The 23,580-nt window shown below is 35.7% G+C and overlaps 1 protein-coding gene across 1 annotated transcript in view; it reads right to left on the bottom strand.

The window, feature by feature from the left end:
- Positions 1-23,580, bottom strand: part of Dora (zinc finger SWIM domain-containing dorado) — a 495,561-nt gene that overhangs the window by 416,137 nt on the left and 55,844 nt on the right. Inside the window, exons 3-4 of the mRNA XM_090399467.1 lie at positions 11,945-12,039; positions 889-1,064 (exon numbers count right to left, since the gene is read on the bottom strand). Of these exons, the coding sequence (XP_090255593.1) occupies positions 889-1,064; positions 11,945-12,039 (271 nt within the window). The remainder of the gene's footprint in view (positions 1-888; positions 1,065-11,944; positions 12,040-23,580) is intronic.

The raw sequence follows: 23,580 nt of genomic DNA on the forward strand, positions 1-23,580 counted from the left end.
GCAGATTATGAAGACAGATTGAGAGTATGTGGATTGCAAACACTGGTAGACAGAAGAAACTTCTCAGAGGACATTATAGGATATCAGTTGATAAAAATTTTCATTATGTGGAAGGAAGACAGAAAACAAAGAGAAATCCATGGAAGTTAAGTTTATATGCAGTTAAGTAAGGCATGAGAGCTAGATTTTTCTCTCACAGAATCATTAGTGTGTGGAACAGTTTGCCTGTGTATACTAGCATGAATGAGTTTAAGAGAGGGTATGACAGCTGGTGTGGGTGATGTACAGCCTCCCCTTGAGTCCTTGACTTCCTGGGGAAAGGGGTCTAATAATAAGGAATTCAAGAGAAACATTTTGAATGTAAGGAAGTATAAGCCATCCTCTTCAAGGATTGAAAATATAAGAAGATCAATATATATTTTTGTTGTTGTCAAAGAGCTGTCCAGTTTTTCCCTCAAAGACCATGAAGTGGAAGGCAGAAATAATAATTATATTCTTCTTCTGTCACATATTTTTTCCAACCCTTATTGGAATCAATGTGTTCAGTGGTGGTACCAATATTAATCTATCCATTGATAATTATATTCTCCCATCTTCATTATTTAAGCCTAAATATATAACAAATCAATTTCACTTATCATTAAGAAGAAAATATTAAGACCAAAAGAAAAACAGAACCAGTGTAAGAATCTATCATGTAGGTTCATTCTTTGAAGGTTTCATTTTATAATGTTTCCTGATTTCAATAAATGCTGATAATACCATGATGATCTGATAGTAAAAATATTGTAATGACATGATTATGGTTTAGATAAAAATGTTTCCTAATACTGCAATCAAGAATAATGTAAAATAACATGGGTTTTAATTTGTTTTAATTACTATTACCTGATGAATACGATGCAAGCAGACAGCAACAACATGTGAGCACCAAGAAGCAATGCTAGTACAAGTACAGTTGCAGGAAGTGATACGGCATCGATCAAATGTAACAGCTACATTATAAGATCCTTTAGCTACAGAGAGACTCTGAGGAGGAACAACACTGGCACTCAGGTGAAAACCTATTTAATAACATTGAAAGCTTATATAAAAGCACATAAGCAATTATGAACAATGAGTTATTAACCTCAGATTAAATATGGAAGTCATCTTAAAGCTTGATAGATTATATTAAAATTAAGATTTCATTCCCATCAACTTTCGTGGGTGTGAGTAACAAACTGTTTCCAGGGTACCTCTTTAGCCCTGTGAAAATTATGTTAGCTTCCAATTCTAGTTGCAGGCTAGAAAAACTTGTTCTAGACCCCCCCCCCCCCAGGCAGTCCCAAATTCAGACAATCTTTGGCATGGAAAGGAAAGAGTTTTCCCATCCATAAATTCAGGTTTCATACAAAGAACCTTCTCCTCTGTTCACACTCTCCTTATATGGGTTCCAGGAATGGCCTCTTGTTCCATCCTCCCCACCTCTTCCATTCTATGAAAAATTTCTTTCATGTCAACCTGATAACAATCCCTGATTAACTTACATGTCTCAAACATATATTTCCTCTGCCTTCTATTCATGAGGCATTGCAATTTATATTCTTTCTATCTGTCTTCACACTGCAAAGACTACCTTTGTGAATCTTCTCTGGACCCTTTTTTAACATATCCTTGTCATCATGACACCTGATGGAATCATAACCTCTTTATTTCTGCATATCAAAGTCCTCTGCACCATGTGAGACTTCACAACTTGTGCATTGTGGTCCCTGAATTTCAGGTCCTTGTCCACAACCACTCTCAGATCACTTATCTCCTCTACCTCCTTGAAAGTTTCCCCACCAAGTGTATATTTTGCATCCCATTGTTGCTTACCAAATTTCAAAACCTTACACTTTGCAATACTGAACTGACAGTTCCACTTACCTGCCTATTCATGCAATCTATTCAAGTCCTCCTGTAGGGCAATAACATCTGCTTGACTCTGCATTGCTCTCCCCAATTTCGCATCATCTACAAAACAGCTACATATCATGAGTCAAACCATCCCAATATCATTAATATACAAACTGAACAACAATGGTCCCAAAACTGATGCCTGTGATACACCACTAGTGATCTTCCTCTTTCAGGATACTGCACCCCCATATACAACTTTCTGATACCTATCTGACAGCCAGTCACTGATTCAACTCAGAAGTCTGTTATCCAATCTCATCTGTTTCAATTTATTTAACAGCTTGTCGTGTTGCAGTCTATCAAAAGCTTTTGCAAAATCTATGTACACCACTGTATATACATCTCCCTTGTCCAAGACATTTGTCACCTTGTTATAGTACATAAGTAAATTATTAAAATATGATCTCCCTTTAACAATCCTATGCTAATAAGTACAAGAGAATATTGCTGTTATCAACCCATTTCTGTATCCTAGTTCTCACCAATCTCTCCATGAGATTCCAGTAACTTAACGACAACTCCAGATATACAGATCAGCTATAATTTGTAGCCACAGCCATATCACCACCTTTATGCAATGGAACAATTTTACTTTGTTTCCACTCTCTTAGAACCTATGCTGTTGTAAGACCCTTATTAAACAGGTTTGTCAATGCTACTGTCAATTCCCTGGAACACTCTCTTAAAGACACATGGTGATATAACATAGACACAATTAAGCCATCCTTTCCTATGTCCTCTACACTTGAGTTGTTCATGATTTCACCCTGATGAGGATGAAACACCCTTATGAATTGTTCACTGCATACCTCAATGATGTCTTCTGCAGCAGTTATCATTCTTTCCTTTTCATCTATTAACATCATCTTGCCATAATCATTTTTTCTTCTACTTGCCATATATCTGAAAAAAACTCTCTAAGTTTTTCTTGGCCTGATTTGCAAATTTCTGCACTTACCATAATTTTATCACCACTGTTCTTACCAACTGAGTCACCTTCCTGGCCTGCTTTTTATACTCCTCATGCAACTGATTGCTACCTTTATTCATCTTGTGCTGCTTCCACAGTATCCTCTTCTTCCAAATTTCATGCTTAATCCCTTTATTCATCCAACTGACACCTACTTTATTCTTCCGAATACATTCACACATCGATGTTGTTAAATATCACAGAAGTCTTCATATGGATAGCCACAAATGATCACTTCATGATCACGCTCACCAACTGGAGAGAAGTGCGAAACTTCACTCACAACCACATCCTCTGATGAAATTATCAGATTTAACTCACAATCCTCGTGCGCCCTTCTTTACATGATGCCTGAAATAGTTGTTTCTCAAGAAATTCATTTTCCTTATTCCCAAATACTATATCTTCCTTCCAATCTATATTGCCACAATTAAAATCAGCCATAATAATCATCCTTCCCTTGTTCACTAATCAAAGTTGCTTATACATTTGTTCATCATCGCCCTCTACTTTCCACGTTCTATAGCAGCATCCAACTAAATATTCAATCAGAAATGCTCAAATATATAGAAGTATAAAATTTTTACAGTGGCTGAGCTTATAATTCAGAAGGCTTAGTCAAAGGATCAAATTATGGATAACTGGAGTAGTGTTCTCACAGTACCATCTATAAAAAAGGGAAATAAATCTGAATGTGAGAATTACAGACAAATTTCCCTACCTCCACAATTTTTCTTAGCCTTTCTTCAAGTATACTTGAGAAAAGGCTAAGAAAAATTGTGGAAGCCTGGACAAGAACAAGCTGTGCTCAGATCAAATACAATTTTTCAGGATCAGATTTTCACTTTAACACAAACAGGTAACAAAACATGGGAATACAACCAGAATCTGTATTTAAGTTTTGTGATCTCAAAACAGGCATATGACAAGTTACCAAGAGCAAAGCTGTTCAAAATGTTGTAGTTACACAGTATAAATTAGATATTATATAGAGCAATACGCTCTATATTTGAGTTGTAAGTCTGCAGTTAGAAATGAAAGAGATACAGAAAGATGGTGTGATGCTAAATTAGGCGTGAGACAAGGATACATGTTATCTCCACTTTTATTCATTATCTTTATGGATTGCATTATGAAAGAAAGTGGTATTAAGCCTGATATCAAAATTGGAAATATTGGTCTCAGCTCTTTATACAGATGATGTTATACTCTTAAGTAAATTCAGTACAAGTCTTCAGGATTTTCTAAATTAATTGAATAACTGCTGTAATAAATTTGGTATGAAAATCTGCAATAATAAGACAAAGACAATGAACTTAAAAGGCAGACCAATTAAAACATCAACTGCATCTTAAATGGAGAACCTATAAAATGAGCAAAACATTGCAGCTATTCAAACAATTTTAATGAAGATGGAAAATTAAACATGGAAACAGACAGCACAATTAGCAAAGATGGATCCTTTCCTTCATGCTTACACTGTGATCAGAATACATCATGAAAATTATGGAAACAACTACTGTGTTAGAGTAAAACTTTAGTTTAATATAAACCAAAGATGGATGGAAAGATGGAAAGTGTAGGCAAAGATGGATGGATGGAAGTCAACTGAATAAATTTATATGAAATAAATAAGAAGTCAAAACACTAAACTAGCTTATACAAGATGATGTTCAAACCAATTTAAACTTAAATGGATCTGAGATCATGATTTAAAATAAAACACTATGTATATTACTACATTCAAGACATGTTCTACAAATCAGCAAGGCCATAATAATGGTACTGAATGTGTTTTTTTGTGTTCTCACATCCTGATGTTAGCTATTCCTCCTGTTCTCTAAAGTATGCCAACTTGCAAGTACAGAGAACTTTATACATTTCAAGAAAGTCCAGAGGTAGAAGTGGGTCTGTATGAGAATTCATTATGTGGTTTATGCTGTATGAGCATTGTGTTTTTAAAAACTACTTTTTTCAAACACACCCCTATTCAACAGACCCATAGCTCTCTCTCATCAGGTGTCACTTAGGACTCTAGCATTTTGTAACCAATAGCTTGTTCACTAGACAAAGCACCTACATGCACAATGCCTCCATGGTAAATGTATTCTTTGATAAAACCCAGTGAAAAAAAGCCAAATATGAGGATTAAATTATCTTCAATCGCTCATTATTTATATTTCATTCCATCTCTTACTTCACATATCAGACCTTAATGCCCATTACGGATGAGTAATGCTGCTTGTTATATGCCTAACTTTTGTGATGTAGAAAGTTTTTCCAACTGGTTAGAAATTAAATTCCTGTTATCAAAGTGTGTACTGTGTATATATATATATATATATATATATATACTTGAGGTATTTCCATGGATAGGTTACCTATATATAGAGGCTCATGAGGCACCTTCCTACAAAACGTGAACTGATATCCCATGTAATCCCACAGCTGTATTTATCTTCAATCACTTATTGTCAATTTAATTTGTAACCAGGTGGAAAAAATTTCTACGACTATCTCTGATCCAAAGTATTTTAATAATAATTCGATACACCTTTGCATTTCTTGTATAAGGAAAATAAATGACTTCTGCATTAATTCAACCTTGGTATCTCTTCTGAGTTTTGGACTCACTGGTGACCTAAATAAAGGCCAAAATCTATCTGGGTAGTGACTCTTCCTATAATGCATGAACAATATACACTTCTGAAAGGAAATGTACTTTGCATTATGGGATACCAAGGCAAATGATATGAAGTTTCAGCCTATGTATACATGTAGCCTAGTCATGAAGATACTTCATGCACAAACTTGTTTGATTACACTTGGATAAAGGACTAAATAAGAATATAATTTCTTGGCAAGTTTAATAACGTTGGTGATAAAATGGTTAATTTAATCTTTTCTTCATTAGTTCACTACAGTTTTCTATGGCTATCAATCAACTGTTATGTTCTCTGGTTATTATGTCAGTTTTGCAGATGAAAAAAAGCCAAGTTTCCTCTGTTTTTTTTTTTTTTTCAATACAAGACTCAGCTTCATATGAAAATCTATTATAAATGCTTCTCATGTCTTAGATATGATAAAAAGGGCTGAAAGGCAATGTCACTACTGACTATGGCTCAGAAGTGCTCCACTGTTTTATGGCATAAGATAATGTTCTTTCATGAGAAAGAGGGAGATGAAAAGAAGCAAGAAGTTAATGTATTAAAAGTGTGAATAAAGTTGATGTCTATCTCAAATTTATTATTTTTTTTAAAGTGACTCCCACTCATTTGTAAATTTATAGTGCATTACTGAGAGGAGACCTCCACATAGTCTTTAAAGGAATACAGAGAACCGACCAGGGCTTCTGACCTAATGTCCAATCCTCACCTTCTAGTGGTGCACCCTGTTGGGTATCCACTTGGATACTGAACGAACACCATTTAGCCAACCAAATATTGTATTCTTATTGGTTAAATCAAAATAAAAAATAATGGTACAACATGACAAAATTTCATGCCAGCTGTGGGGTCGCCCGGTTAAACAAGGCCCCCGTTGTTTTCACAAGGGAACCAGGGCGAACAGCGAAAAGTCAGCTACTGGAACAAATCTGAAAACACACCCCAACTCAACATCACCAGAGTTAAAGATTGGACTATCAACATAAGAAGCCTGAATGGCAAAGAAATGGAGCTAGCTGAGGAATTAGATAAGTACCAGATCAACATTATAGGGGTGACTGAAACAAAAAAGACAAAAACTGGTGAGATCTTTCTGAGCAATAAATACAAAATGTTATATTCAGGCAATGACAATCAAGGAAAAGAAGGAGTAGCCATAGTATTCAACAGAAAATACAAGGCTAATCTTCTTGAATGGCAGTCAGTCTCAAGAAGAGTAATGTGGGCAAATATGAGAATGGGGGAACTGGACAATGAGACATTTGTGCCTATGGTCCCACAGAAGGTTCTACTAAGGTAGAAGTGGAGGAATTTTTTGAGGCTTTAGAAAAAGTAACTGACACAATGAAAAAGGAAAAGTTGGTCCTTGTTGGGGATATAAATAGGAAATGATTGTGAGACATACAAAAATATTTTGGGAAAATTTGGAGAAAAGAGCAAAGCTAATAATAATGGCAAATATCTGTTGGATTTTTGCTCAGGACATGGAATGGTTATTACTAACACCATGTTCCAACATAAAAATGTGCACAAATTCACATGGAGAGAAGAGACAAGGAATAAGAAAAGTCTCATTGACTATGTTATTGTTGATAGTGATGTTTTCTCCCTGGTGCAGGACACCAGAGTATACAGAGGATTTGAAATTGGAAGTGATCACTATTTAGTCTTGAGCAGGATAAAATTGAATTTCATATTGAAAAGAATAACATGTAAGAAAGTTTTAAAGCAAATAAAAGTTGAGCAGCTCTCAGATGTGAACTGTAGACTAAAATACACAAAGATTATTGAAGAAAAAATTAAAGTGTTTGAGAACAGGAATCAAACCTTGGAGATTCAGTGGCAAGCCTTGAAGAAATTTTGCCCTGATTGATTCAGCTAGAGAGGCATGTGGTGAAGTTGTCTGCAAGGATAGAAAAATTAGAACTCCATGGTGGACATAGGAAGTTAAAGAGGCAGTGAAGGAAAAGAAGAAAGCATATTAAAAGTTCCTGGCAAATAAGTCAGTTTGTGCTCTTAGAGAATACAGAGACAAATGCAAGAATGCTAAACACTGTGTAAAACTAGCTAAACAAAAGTCATGGGAGGACTTTGGCAAGAATATAGAAAATAAATACCAAGAAGGTGGCAAAATATACTGGAGGCTGTTGAAGAAGCTTAGGAATGGAGGAAAGAGTGCTGTAAAAGAAGTTAGAGATGATAAAGGTGAGATGAAAATGGGAGAAAAAGATATCCTTGAAGTATGGAGTAATTACTTCGAAAAACTGCTAAATGAAACAAGCAGTGATGACAGCACAGTGGTTAAAACACTGACCAGACATGCAGTTAGGAATACATATCCATACTTGAAGTAGAAAAAGACACTCAAAGGCTTGAAACGTGGAAAGGAAGCAGGAGTAGATGATATTCGACCAGAAATGCTCAAGTATGGTGGTATAAGAGTCTTGCAGTGGCTGCACTGCACAGTTCAGAAAGCCTGGACAGTAGGATGAATTCCCGATGATTGGAGTAGAGCTCTCATAGTACCCATATATAAAAAGGGAAATAAAACAATGTGAGAATTACAGAGGTATTTCCCTACTGAGTATTCCTGGCAAGATGTATGCAAGTATACTTGAAAAACGGTTGAGAAGAATTGTGGAAGAAAAGCTGGGTGAAGAACAAGCTGGATTCAGGCCAAATAGAGGCTGTTAGGATCAGATCTTCACTTTACGACAAATAGTCGAGAAAGCATGGGAATATAACAAAGATTTGTATTTAAGTTTTGTCGATTTGGAAAAGGCATATGACAAGGTATCAAGAGAGAAGCTATTCAATACGCTACAGTAATATGGTGTCAATGGAGCATTATATCAAGCACTACTTAGTCTTTATTTGAGTTGTAAATCAGCAGTTAGAATTGAAGGAAGTACAGGAAGATGGTTTAATGTTGAATCTGGTGTGAGACAAGATGTACATTATCCCCTCTGTTATTCATAATCTATATGGATCACATTATGAAGGAAAGTGGTATTAAACATGATATCAAAATTGGAGATGTTTATGTCAGCTCTTTGCTTTATGCGGATGTTATACTTCTAAATAAATCTGCTTCAAGTCTGCAAGATTCTCTGACTAAATTGAATAACTGTTGTAATAGATATGGTATGAAGGTCAGCAATAAAAAGACAAAGACAATGAAAATAGGCAGAATTATTGAAAATGTGAACTGTGTTGTGAATGGAGAACCTGAGGAATAAGAAAAATATTTCAGCTACTTAGGCACGGTTTGTAGTGAAGATGGTAAATTAAATATAGAAACAGACAACAGAATCAGCAAAGCTGGCATGGTGGGAAGTCAATTGAATAAATTCATACGGAATAAGAGAGAAATTAGTTGGAACACTAAATTAGCTGTATACAAGACAGTGTACAAACCAGTTTTAACCTATGGATCTGAGAGCTGGGTCAGAAGTAAAATACTTGACCAAAGACTAGAGACCGCAGATATGAGAGTCCTGAGAAAGATTACAGGCATGAACAGATGGCATCAATGGCAATATCATATTAAAAACAAGGATATTAGGAAAGAACTTGACATTGTCAGCATCCAGGAATGCATTAGCAGAGCCAATCTCAGGTGGTATGGTCACTTAAACAGAATGGGCAAGGAAAGATTAGCAAAACAAGTGTTCTCGGCCAGATTGGCAAGAAAATGACCCAGAGGAAGACCAAGATATAGGTGGATTGATACGGTACAAAGTGACTTAGACGATAGAAATATAAGACCTGATAATGTTGGAGTCTTGACAAGTAACAGACTGATTTGGAGGAAAATTGTAGATAGGAAGTTAGTAATGATGTAATTTTTTTCATGTAGTACTATCATATCCTGTACACCCCTTGAGGGTATATGGCAGGAATTTGATGATGATGATGGAACAGTGAATGACCTAAGGTTAATTTTATATATATATATATACACACACACATGGTGTTTCAAAAGGGGGGTATATAACTTTGAATGACAACAGAAGGTAAATACCGATAGATGAACAATTATTACCGTGCAAATATAGCATAACATTTGAAGTTTCAACACAGTAATTCTGCAGACGTCTCATCTGTAACCAATTTCCTGCAACTCGCGGCAGAGCACATCTGGCATAACTTCAGCAATGGTGACAGTAATTCAGGAACACAGCTCATCCAAATTGGCTGGTAGTTGTGGTACAAACACCCGATCTTTCACAAAGCCCCACAAAAAAAAAAAATCTAATGGTGTAAGGTCGAGGGAATGCAGTGGCCATGCTAGAGATGCCCCTTTTACCAATCCATCTGCCTGGAAAACGGGTGTCGAGGTATCACCTTACATCTGTCAGACAATGAGGAGGTGTTCCGTTTTGCTGGAAATGCAAGCGTTTGTTGTGGTCATCATTGTCTAATTATGGAATTAAGTACCCAAGCAGCATGTCCAGATATACACCAACAGCACAGCAAACTCTGAAAAAATAAGGGACTATACAGTTTCTTCTTGCTTATGGTGCAAAGAACATTAGCCTTTGGGGTGTCACAAACATGTTCTTCATTGCCGTGTGAATTTTTGTTTCCCCAAATTCTGCAGTTGTGAGTGTTTACTTGCCCATTCACATGAAAAGTGCACTTGTCATTGAAAACGATCTTGTCCAAAAAGTCCTCATTTTGTTCTATCACTTGAAGTGATAGAACTACTAATCATTTCCATACAGAAATCCTGGCACATCTTCTTATAGTCTTTCTTTAAATGTTGTACGAGGGTAAATTTGTAGGGCCTTAAAATGTAGATGCTGTCTAAAACATGCCACACGGTTACATGTGGAATTCCAATTTGACAAGATGCCTGTCTGTTCGACTTTCCAGAGCTTCTTTAGAAACTTTCCAGAGCTTCTTTAGAAACTTTCCCAAACTTCTTCCACAATAGCATCGGTAGCACATAGCCTTCCTGTTGACCTTGGATGATGCACAGAACAGCCTGTTTCCACAAAATTCTTATGCCACATGAGGTTCTTTACAGGCAATTAAAGCTGCAACAGGAGACAAGGCAATTTTATTGTCAGAATTCCAGAAAAAATGATAAGAATTATGAGAATATTCATGATTCATGGCATGAAGTGATATCAAGCAAAATGAAAATGGACGGAAAACATCTCTTGCTGCATTGTGCAAATGATTTTGTTCATCTCCCAAAGCAAGGGGATAATGTTACTGTAATGAAGAAGTAATTAATGTTGGTGGAGAAGTTGGGTTAAATGAACTGGACACTGTGAATGTCAGCAAATTACTTGAAATGCATGTAGAAGAACTTAGGTGAGCCCTTTTAACTTAGATGAACAGCAAACATACAAAGATGTCAATGTCAAAGATTGTGAACTGGATGAAAATGTGAAGGCAAAAGATAAGAATTATGTAATGTTTCTCGCTTTAGAAGCACTCAAACATCAACTTATGGATGCTGATCCTATCATCGAGTGAAGTATGCAAAGTCCACTGAAACTTTAAGAATGGTTTTTACCTACCACTGTTATATGTATGCAAACAAGAAAAAAAAAAAAGATAGTTCAAACTACCCTTGCAGAAATATTTCTCAATGTAGTTTTCTATTGTAAGTAATGAACTTTTAATTATTATACTTATTGTTATCCTCCTTCACAGATGCAATTAAGAACAGCAAAAAAAAAAAAAAGTGGTTTAAAAATTTAACAAATATTTTTAAAGTTTCATGGATCAATCATCATTTTTTGTGCTAAATATCATTTCTGATTAGTACAGTGGCAAGATGATTATCTCCAGATGTGATAATCAAGGGATTACAGTATATGTATGTGTGTTTACTTTTCATGTAATCCAGAAACCCTGCTAGACCAAACATGGAACTTTTTTCAATAAGTAATGAAATTTAACTTCCACCAATCACAAATATCTATGTTCGACCATGGGATAACAAAACTTGCAGCCTATTGGCGCTGGAGAGCAAATACACTAACCACTCAGCCAAACAGGCTGGCATTTAGTCTGCACTTTCAACATTACTATTCTCCATCCCTGTCATACGTGGACTATATTTTGGAATGCTTGAGAGTAAGGTGTCACTATCACAGCTAGCATTTTTTCCTTCTTCAAACTTGTAATATTTTTATTTAATGATGAATCCTCTCTCCATCTTTGTGATAAGTGTGAACACAAAGTCTAGTATGAAGTGTCAAATCTAACAGAAAATTATATATTAATATTCTTAAAACTGAATTGAAGAAAAAAAAATTTAAAAACAAACTTCACCCACTACTATGACTTTTAAATTCTCATAATGTAAATGAATACACAATTCAAGGAACCTTCAGAATCTTACCTATCTGTAAAAGATCTTTAACTGCTCTTGTTTTAAATAGATGTTCTCCTCTCTGAAATTCATCTGAACTGCCAGTGGCAAGACAAGAATATAACCTACATAATGTAGAAAAATTTTTAAAATTGTAATGATAAAGTAATTAGTAATGACATATAAAGGATAGCAGAATACAACATATGCTATGCTACAAGTTATACAGGCACCTTAGTTGTTCAAATACTGTTTCACAAACCTAAATATAACACACATTGCCTATACCTTTGGCTAAATATTACTATGCAAAAAATGCAGTAATACATGAGTTGGGTAAGTCAGTTTTGTCTTTGACTGTTGATCCAATTCTTCTTGAAGATACTCAACTTTATGAATTCAGATGGACTCTGTACTGAGCAATCTAATCTTAGTGCTATTTCCTGAAACCAACTCACAGTCCATAGTACATTATCATATGAATAGTCAACTGGGATAGTTACTGCCAAGAGGTATTGCAATATGATAAACAATTTTTTTGCAACACAGCTAAAGCAGCACCTTTGCATGGATTCAGTCATTTTCATGCAGGATGGGGCCCCCTCCACACACTGGTTGATCTGTACAGGAGGTTCTTTGAGATCATTCCACAGAAGCCGAGTGATCAGCTGTGCATTTTCTAATGCATGGCTACCTTGTTCATCTGATCTGACCCCTACCCCGTGACTTCTGGCTCTGGGGATTTCTCAGACAGGGCTTATCAGGATCATCCTGATAACTTGCCAGCAGTGAAAGACAGCATAATGCAGCATGTGCGCAACATCAATTCTAACCAGCTGTGTCCTGCCATTGAACACACTGTGTAAAGGATGCAGTTTGTGGCATGCTGGGAAAGGTAGTAGCACATTGAAGAGTAAAGCCCATTAACACATAATGGAAGTGAATAAAAATGTGCTATTCATGTTTGTGTTGTTTTCTCCTTCTTACACACATAGAAAAATTACATCTACATTCGACAGATCATACAGTGTCATTGGTGGTGAATTTTGGAACTACTTTTTCCCCTCAGATATTGCTTCTGCATGATGCACAATGTATTTCTGCAAAATTTTGCAGGATTTGGATTAAGGTAGTGGTAAGAGTTAACATGTATATACTGACCAGTGTGTGTGTGTGTGTAGACTTATGGTAGACAATGAAGGATAGACTGTCTCTATACCTTCACAGAGAAAGCAATACTTAGGGAGCAAATTTAAACTGCCTGCAAAAACCTAGCACTGGCCTCTCCACTTAATCAACTCTCTACTTATATTAATCCTGATATTTGGAATGTGCTTGAAAGGATCACTAATAACTCAGATAAACATATTCTCAAAAGATTAGAAAAAAGGCCTAAGTTCGATTATTGTTGTGATGGGAGGAATCTTTATATGGACTTTTTTTTTTTTCAAACGAAGGTGAATTAGCTGATCTCATACGGAGGTAACAGGGATTTTTCTCCCAGAAACTCTGGTTTTTCATCCAGCATACAAACAAATCATCCCTTCAGAACACATGCAATTTACTCACAAAAAATACTAGTTGTGATGGTGGTGGGCAATAGATGGCGTTGATGTAGATGACTGGTAGTAGAGGTTTGGTGTAGTGGTGGAGACAGAGAGTTGTACAGTAGGTGTCCTTCCGTGATGAGTCTCCAGAATCCTTGGAGGTGTCACCAATAATAATAAAGTAACACAGAAAAATTTATAACTAAATTTCATATATTAAAATAACAGCAAAATTTGAATGGCAATCATACAAATTTAACCAGTAAGGATTTCTCTCTTCTGACATGTCACTCTAGCAGCAGCCAATCACAAACAAGAGAGATGAGGAACAACCAACCTCATGTAAGTAATGGCTGTGTGATCAACCTATCTATCTAGTCACACCCTAAATAATGGTGAACTTTTGCTACTTAATAAATGCATAATCTTCTCAGTAGCACCTAGAACTGTTAATGAACTGGATTATATACCACATTTGAAAGAAGCATCAAATTTCTTCCATACAACATAGATGATAAAATCTGTTTAGAAACCAGTAATGTTTTGAATAATATGAACACCATATACGACAATGTCACCAAACCAGAACTAGCAGCTGTAAGTCATTAAAAGTTAATAAAGATATAATTATAACAATATAAATATTAAAAGTTTATATAACTTTTAACATTTAAAATTTAATATTTAAAAATTTATATAACAATATAAATAATAAATATTAAACATTATAGATATAATTATGGACTATTGTTCTCAGATTTGGTCCCCAGGATTTGAAGGGGATAAATTAACTGTGGAAAGGATACAAAGACGGATGACAAAGATGGTTTCAGGACTGTACAAGGATAGTTATGAGGATCGGCTGAGAGAATGTGGACTGCAGAGTTTGGTGGATAGAAGAAGGAGAGGTGATATGATTGAGACTTTTAAACTGTTGAGAGGTGGTTACAGGGTTGACACTGGGGAGTTCTTTCACTTGGTTGATCAGCGGGAAGGAGTGATGACAAGAGGCCATCCCTGGAAGTTACGAAAGGAAACTGTGAGCAAGAGGGTAAGGAGTGGTTTCTTTGTGTGGAGGGTGGTTGAGCCGTGGAATGCATTGCCTGATGGAGTGGTGGGAGCGAGAACGGTCAGTGGGTTTAAGGAGTGGTATGATAAACTTTGTGTTTCTCAGGGGGGGACCTCCCCTCGATGAGTCTTGACAGACTTTATGTCTTAGAAAGGACCTCCCTCAATGAGTCTTTTGACTCCTTGGAGGCCTGAATAATAATAATAATAATAATAATAACAAAGTCTGACAAAGCTAATGCTATGGTTGACTTAAACAGATCTACTTACTTTCATCAAATGAATCAATTAGTCTCTGATAGCAGCACTTATCAACTTGTGAACTATAATCCAATAGTTCACAAGTTGATAAGTGAACTATTGGATTATAGTTCCCTTATCAACAAACAGGATTAAGCAGAAAAATGCCAAATTACATAATTCTATCAGTTCTTGGCCATCAGACACTATTAATTACCATATTACACTTGCTCTCCCAGAATTTATATGGTTCCCCCAAAGTTAACATTCAGATTCATGCTGATGGTTGAAGATAGCCCTAATTATTACCATGAAATCAGCATCGACATTAAAGGAGTCGGTAAGTCATTCCTCCTCCTATAGAAAGAATATACAATTCATAAACAAAATTAAAAACATAACGCTCAGCAAAAGATGATTTATATTAGTCAGTATCTGCTTTTTTCACAAAAGTCCCAATGAGTGACAATTTTTTTCTTACAGAACCAATTTCTGCCTGATATTATGGCTCTCTCGCCAACGTACAACATTCGGTTACTTTGTATAGCAAAATAATTTTTACCTACAAAAAAAAAAAAAAAAAAAAAAAAAAATGTAGCCATGGATTTGCCACTATCCCCAACTCCACCCAACTGAACATTTTTCAGTTTTTACTCACAAGTTACTCAGCCAACTGAACAAACAACATGAGCGCATACAATTTACCATTGAAATTCAAAACTCACTTCCTTTCCTGGATACATGGGTCACACATCTTCCTTCAGGCAATCTATTCTTCACTGTCTACCATAAGGCTATGCATCTTGGCCTATGCTAACTCTTACCACCACCATTCACAAAAACTTGGAGTCATTAAGCTAGAATAATCTGCTTTAAATGAACAAGCTCTTAAACAAGAATTATAATTTATTAGCAACACATTTATAAGGAATGGCTATAGCAAAAATACCATCAATAAAATTCTTCATAAAATTTCACCAAAAAATGCAAATAATACACAGGATGATCAAAATTAAAGTATCCCTGTTTAAAGGCCTTGTGGAGCACAAGTGATCCAAATGCTGCAAAACTTTGCAGAAATGCATTGTGCATCATGTGGAAGCAATATCTGAGGGAAGAAAAGTAGTTCCAAACATCACCACCAGCAGACACTATGATCTAGAGAATGTAGGTGTAGTAATTTTTCTGTGTGTGTGTGTGTGTGTGTGTGTGTGTGTGTGTGTGTGTGTGTGTGTGTAAGAAGGAGAAAACAACACAAACATGAATAGTACATTTTTATTTACTTCCATTATGTGCTGCTGCCCTTCCCGGCATGCCACAAACTGCATCCTTTGTGCACAGCGGGTTGAATGGCAGGACACAGCTGGTCAGGATTAATGTTGTGCACATGCTGCGTTACACTGTCTTTTAGTGCTGACAAGTTATCAGAATGATCCTGATAAACTGAGAAATCCTCAGAGCCAGAAGTAACAGGGGATCAGATCGGGTAAACGAGGCAGCTGCAGTGAGAAATGCATGGCTGATCACTCTGGTTTCTGTGGAATGATCTCGAAGAACCTTCTGTATGGATCAATCAATGTGTGGAGAGGCCCCATCCTGAAAATTACTGAATCCATGCACAGGTGTTGTTGTAGTTGTGGTGCAAGAAAATTGTTTTTGATATTGTGATACCTCTCCACAGTAACTGAGCAGGTCACAGGACTGACAGGTGAATGTCCTCAAAGAAGAGTGGTCCAATGATAAACAAAGTTGTAAATGCACACCAGACAGTAATTTTGGGTGAATGCAAAGGAATTTGTTGGATTGCATGCAGATTTTGTGTAGCCTATACCTGGTAATTTGGGTATTCGTAACCTCGTTCAGGTAGAAGTGAGCTGCATCTCATTAATACCTGTAGCAGTATTAACAACCAGAATGAAAGAAAATCACTTCCGTACGATGCACAATGTATTACTGCAAAGTTTCACAGCATTTAGATCATTAGAAAGGCACTCAACAAGACCTTAAAACAGGAATACTTTCATTTTGATCATCCTGTAGATTAGAGTAAAACCACAGCTATGAGATACATTAAAGGGTTATCAGATAAAATAAATAGTATTTTATACTATTACAATCTTAATGCTACTTTTAAACCATCTATAAAATTAAAAAACATATTCAACTATTCCAAGGATTTCAACCCCCCCCCCCCGGGCCCACTCTGTGGTATAAGAAATTCACTGTACTGTAACTTATCTTATATTGGTGAAATTGAATAAACAGTTCCAATCTGTAAAAATGAACACAATGACAAATTTAACAATTTTGGTAAAGCTGGCCTCTCGGACCATGATCTTAAACACCTTACACCAAACTGATTGGAAAGGTGCCTGTTCTTTAGATCATACAAAAACCTGGTCTGAACACAAATTCAAGAAAGTGAGTGAAATTTTGATCAACCATCCTAATCTAAACAATAATAGTAGCATAAAAATTCCAAGAACTTGGAATGCACACATTCGGCAGAGCAAACCCTCATTTTAAGACTCTAAGCAATAATTTCACCCTCACTGAGCTTAATATAACCAAATAAGAGGACTCTAGCATTGATATAGTAAGTTTTTTTTTTTTTTCCACCAAACATCAGGCCAGTAGTGTTAACAGTTATGTATATATTGTATTTACTCGAATATAACTCTCCCTTGCACATAAACTCGCACACCTGATTTTATTTTACAAAAAAAGAAATTAAGAAGTTTCACATATACCTTGCACACAAAAAAAGTTTAAACACATTTATGTCGGGGCGAGTAACTCACTTCCTGATGTAAACAACACGCCCTCCCCAACAGCAGCTGTACTGCAGATGCAAGAAAAACAAGTACTTTTACTGTATCACTGAATAAGGTACAGAGACATTTACAGTCTGTGTGATATATCTGTCACCAAATAGCACAATTAGAGACAACTGAGATAAAAACGGCACTAACTGATGAATCACATGCCCTCCCCCCCCAAGAAACTATGCTGCATAGACTCAAGCAAAATCCATATGTTGTAATGCCAAACACAGTATCTAACTAAAAACTATTGTCCAAATTTTCAATTATGTGAAATAAATATTTGTTCGATTGCATTTGAAATTTTCGATGTCATTAAGACTTCAAATAAAATTCTACTGACAATTGAAACTAACATGCCGTTAATGTGTGTGTGAGTCCACCTGCCAGCCCGATGAGGAAGCAGCACGCAAAAAACCAGCAATAAAATTCAACTGAAGGGTTGAAACTTTGTGTGAGCTGAGCCTGCCCACATGATGCAGAAGCGATATACACAAACAGTAATGAGAAGTCCTGTCGGAACAATAAACAGACAAACACCACACCAACATGAACATGCTAAAACTAAGAAATATACAGTGAACATTGTTATGGCAGTTTCAGATATTATGAAATTTGGCTGAAGAGAATCGGTATTTCAACTTGACAACTGTTGGCCTGTCTTTGTCATTGAGTCACGTGATCTTTTGTTAATACTGCACCAATCATATGCACGTCTTCATAGCTGCTCTATCTCTACTGGCTTACCATTGCTGTCTGTTTCGTGCTCTGCTTTCACTTCTCATTAGTCATTAGTGAAGGACTGTTCATTATGTATCTCAAGTCATGAAAATTACTGGTTATTTTTGCTTGAAATATGGAGTAATGTTCAAGTTACAATGCTGGTTTTAAACTCAAAGTTATGGATTTTGCAAAAAAACATGGCAATCAAGCAGCAGGCCATGAATTTACAGTAACTGAGTTTAATGTGAGATATTGATGTAAACAGAAACTTGCATTAGAAAGCACCGATAAATCAAGAAAAGCATTCAGAGGACTTAAAAGCAGAAAGTTTCCTGAACTGGAGGAAGAATTACTTGAATATGTGCTAGATTTGCATAAAGATGGTTTCTGTGTTTCACACAAAACGTAATATTTTAAAGCATGTGAGTTAGCTACAAAATGAGGCATCAATTGCACAGATCTGAAAGTTAGCCCAGATTGGATAACAAGATTCATAAAGAAGAATCGTCTTTCCCTTCGTAGAAAGACATCCATTTGCCAAAGAATGCCGTAAGATTTCGAGGATAGATTGATGGATTTTCATTATGTGATTCAACTTAGGAAGAGCAATAACTATATGTTATCACAAATAGCCAATCAAACACCCCTCAATTTCAACATGCCACACCAACAACAATAGAAAACGGTGAAAAAAGTGAAAATACGCACAACTGGAAGTGAAAAACAGTGATTCATGATCATGCTCGCAATTACTGCAGATAGATGGAAGAAAGTTGCCTCCATATGTAATATTCAAAAGAAAACAATGCCGAAGGGGAAATTTCCTCCTGGAAGTCACGTAAGAGTCCAAGAAAAAGGATGGATGGATGGATGGATAGGTTCGAGATTGGATCAGAACAGTTTGTGGCAAACAGCGAGGGGCCTTATTTCAATGCCCTACTCTCCTCGTGTAGAATAGATTCCATGGACACTTAGGACCTGAAATAATAAAACAACTTTCAAATATGAGGGCCGATGTGGCCATTATTCCTGGTGGTCTTACACCTTGTCTATGGTCCTTGGATATATCGGTCAACAAACCATTCAAGGACTACATACGAACATTGTACACAGAATGGATGGTAGCCGGAGGGAAGATTAAGAGACCATCATTAGAACTGTTGTGCAACTAATTTTGAGATCTTTGGAAATGATTGTCAGAAATGCCCTGGATGGGAGAGAAGATGATGCTATTTGGGTAGATGACTTTGACAAGGAAACAGCTATCAAGGTTGGAAGTAGCAATAGCAAATAGGAGATTCTTGGTAAGTCATTTCCATTTTCGGTTTTTTTCCTGAAAACTTTAGTTTTCGAAAATCCCTGCATATATCTCGCACCACAATTTTTTAATAACTTGCACTTTAAATTTTTAATTTTAACTCACACTTTTTTCCCAAAAGGGAAAAAGTGCGAGTTATATTCGAGTAAATACAGTATGTACAGGTAATGGACAAAAAAATGGAGAGTGACACATTTTGATTAATATGGTTTTGGTCTACTGTGGTCATCTAATACAGCATGTATTCTTTCAGGGAGAGACACTATCAGTGTTTGGAACCAAACAGGAGGAATTTTACACCATTCATTGACAGAAACTGAATGAATTCGTCTTTGTTCTTTGGAGGTCAGAAACGTTGGGAGCTCACTCCAAAATGTAACATACGATTTAAGTCTGGTAATTGGGATGGCCATAGCAGACAGGACACCTCACTGTCATTTTCCGCAAGCCACTGGGTGACCATATTTGCTCAATGAATGGAAGCATTATCCTATTGAAATGTGGCTGGCTGCATAGACAAAGAGTGTGTCAACATAGCATGAAAATGATCACTTATGACTGAATGATGACATGAAGCATCCACTTTATCTTCCAATACAACAACTGGACCCATGCCATGAGAATGTGCCCCAGACCATTACAGAACCACCAAAACCTTTCACAGTTGAAAATAAGCATTATGGCTGGTAAGCTTCCTTCGGATGACATCACACACATATATTTGTCAGTTGCAGCAAAAAGTGTAAATGTGGATTCATCAGACTATATCACATCCCTCCGCTGTTGTGTAGTCCATTGTCTGTGATCTTTGCAACGTGCAGCGACAGGAGTGATCAAAGGCTTGTGCAAGGCAATCCAACTGTGATATCTAACTCTGTGTAGTTTCTGGTGCAGAGTTTTTGTTAAAATGAGTTTCTCACAACAGGTTTTGAATTTTTCACAGAACTGCTCAGCAGAATCCTGTCTATTTTTGTAGTACAGTGCACTAATGTTTGAACATCCCTCTATTGCAGTAAGCACTTTCGTCCACTATTGCATTTCACTGATGTTTGCATTGTTGACTGCCATGCTGACAACCTTAGAGACTTCCTCAACTAATATGTGTAATTTCAGCTTTTCTGGTACTGATACACCTGCCAGCATGGCTCCAACAATCACACCCCTTTCAAAGTCACTGAGGTCCTCTCTTGGTTCATAAAAATCTTGGTCCATTTGCATTTATACACACATCCTTAGAAATATCAGGAGTGCATTTACATATCAACTGTATCTGTGTTTGGTGCATCGTAGATGTGCAACTACCAATAACTCAATCCGATAGCTTAATGTTTCCATTTTTTTTTTTTTTTTTTTTTTTTGTTCCATTACCTGTTGATTGTAATGTAGCTTGTTCCTTTGTATATACACTGGCTTTTTTTTTGTTTTTATATATTTTTTTAAAATGTTAGGCCCATATACGAGAGGTTGGCTGATCAACGTATAGTATAACCCATAGTTCAACCACAAACACTGAACTCCAATGCAATGCTTCCTACTTTGTGGCGTTTCTATGGAACTGACCTTTGTCTCATATATAAGTAATGCATATATGGGAAAGAAGTCAACAGACACCACCATGGACAAGATGCATCATGCCATGTAACAAGTCAGATGTTTGTAGCTGGTATAAATTGATATAATATGATGCTACCAAGTCAGTGCAAGCAGAGCTGGCACTAGGGTCTTTGCTGCCTGCATGCAATTTCTATCTAAGCGACCCTGTAACGATCTGGGAGTGTGTGTGGTTCTTTTACGATAATAAAAATTTAAATTATTTGAAATTTCTTAAATAAATTTGGACAGAACAGCCACACGTTGGTTCGCTAAATGTAACGAACCTGGGGTGTTGACTAGGCAGGATATTCGTTAAAAACCCGTATATTCAAAAAATTCTCAAAAGTTAAAGCAAATTTTGATAAAGCCACTTCACTTTAATCGTTAAATATAATGATACAGGGATTATAGCCTTATCAACGACCCGAATCACTAACAAAATTAAAATGAATTTTAATTAAAGTTAAAATTTATTTGAACTAAAGTTTAAAAAATTCTTGCATTTTACAAGTTACTAAATTCTTAGTAACTTGTAAAAATTTTTTAATAATTTTTATATAAGTGGAACTATCTTTTAGGAAAATAAAAGAAACTCAAGATAGATGAGAAAATAAGAAAAGAATTCAGAAATAATTAGAACATTTAATATAAGTATTCAAAACATAATATCTTTAAGGAATAACAGAAAATAAATTAAATTACATAAATATACTTGAAATTTTTTATTAAATAAAAAATTTCAAGAAATTTATGAAATAGGTTTTAACCAATTTCAACTTGGAAAAGGGATGTTCACCGCTTGCTACACTAACAGATAAGGTTAATAGTTTTCTTAAAGCAATTGAAAAGTTAGGGAAAGATAAATTATTGGACACAATAAAATTAAGAATATCGAAAGGGGCTTTTGAATATTTAAATTATCCTTCCGAAAAACATCCCGGAAAGCACATAACTCGTCATATAGTTCTATTGCATTACGTCTTTATTGTCACAGTCCTTCAAGAGAATCTCTAAATCGTCACAATTTTTTCGTAAATCTTCGTTATTAATTTGTAGTAATCTACACTAGAAATTGAAATTATATGTTTTTAGTTGTTCAAAACGTTCTATTAACGAACACATTGCAACGTCTAGAAGTGTATAAAACACATTCACTTTAAATTTATCTTCTAGCGTTTCGTCATGATGCTCATAGTCAAATTGTCGTGTCTTCTTTCGTCGTCGAACTTCCGTAACAGATTTAAATTCTTGTTCTCCATCCACCTCTTCACTCAGTTATTTTGCCACTTTTAGAACTTCTTTAAAATTTGTATCTGATCGATACTCCTGTAAGAATATTTTTAAGTTTTCGATAGATTCTAAAGCAAGCGTAACGTTCATATTTTTGTCTTGAAGCATTTTACTCACAGGGTTTATTCTGTTAAGTAAATCATGCCAAGTTATAAGAGAGCAAATAAATTTGTAGTCCTTTATTTTAGCACATAATGTTTGTGCTTCATGCTGAGTTTCATTATTAAAATTTTCATTATTTAAAATTTCAAAAAGTGCATCATAAATTTTTCCTAACTGATATCGTAGAAGGCGGATTGCATTAATTTTTCTTTCCCATCGCGTTTCTGATGGCTGTTTCAATGTTAATTTTTTTTATGAACTTTAAAAGGATTGCCCAATGTTTGTAAGAGAAAGAAAAGAAATTGTATATTTCTTGAATAATTGCAAAGAAACTAACTAACTGTATCTGCATTCATTTTGGATGCATCGTTAATGATTAAATTTAGAGTATGAGCAGCACATGGCACGTAAAAAACTCAAGGATTTTTGTTCAAAAGCAAATTTTGGAGTCCATATTTTTTTCCCCTTTCATATTTGCCCCATTGTCATACATATGACCTCACGTCTTCAATGGGAATGTTCCATTTTTCCAGTCGTTCCATTATTGCTGCACATAAACCACGTCCTGTGGAATCTGATATATCTGCAAAACCTAAAAAGCTTTCCCTGATCTTGACAATTCCATTTTCACAGGAAACAAAGTGAATTGTTTCCTGTGAAACAATTCACTTTGTTTCACAGGAAACGTTTGTTCTGTTTTACTTGCATCAGGTGTGCAGTCTAAAATTATGGAATAATATGTTTAGATTTTCAAATTGATAATAAAATTGTATCCCTGATTGCATTACTTAAAGTTTCCAATATTTCATTTTGACTGTCTTTATTCAAATAGTGTACTCTATTGTTTCGTTGTAGGGCTCTTTCAACATGATTTTCCATAACGGGATCAAACTTCGCAAACAGTTCGACTAATTTTAAAAAATAGAGTTTATCAGATGATCTGCGAAAAGCTAAATTTTGGCT

Source organism: Typopeltis vanoorti, chromosome 1, assembly GCF_054136105.1.
Source record: "Typopeltis vanoorti isolate ZY-2024b chromosome 1, IOZ_Tvanoo_1.0, whole genome shotgun sequence".
In the NCBI taxonomy this organism is placed as follows: domain Eukaryota; kingdom Metazoa; phylum Arthropoda; class Arachnida; order Uropygi; family Thelyphonidae; genus Typopeltis; species Typopeltis vanoorti.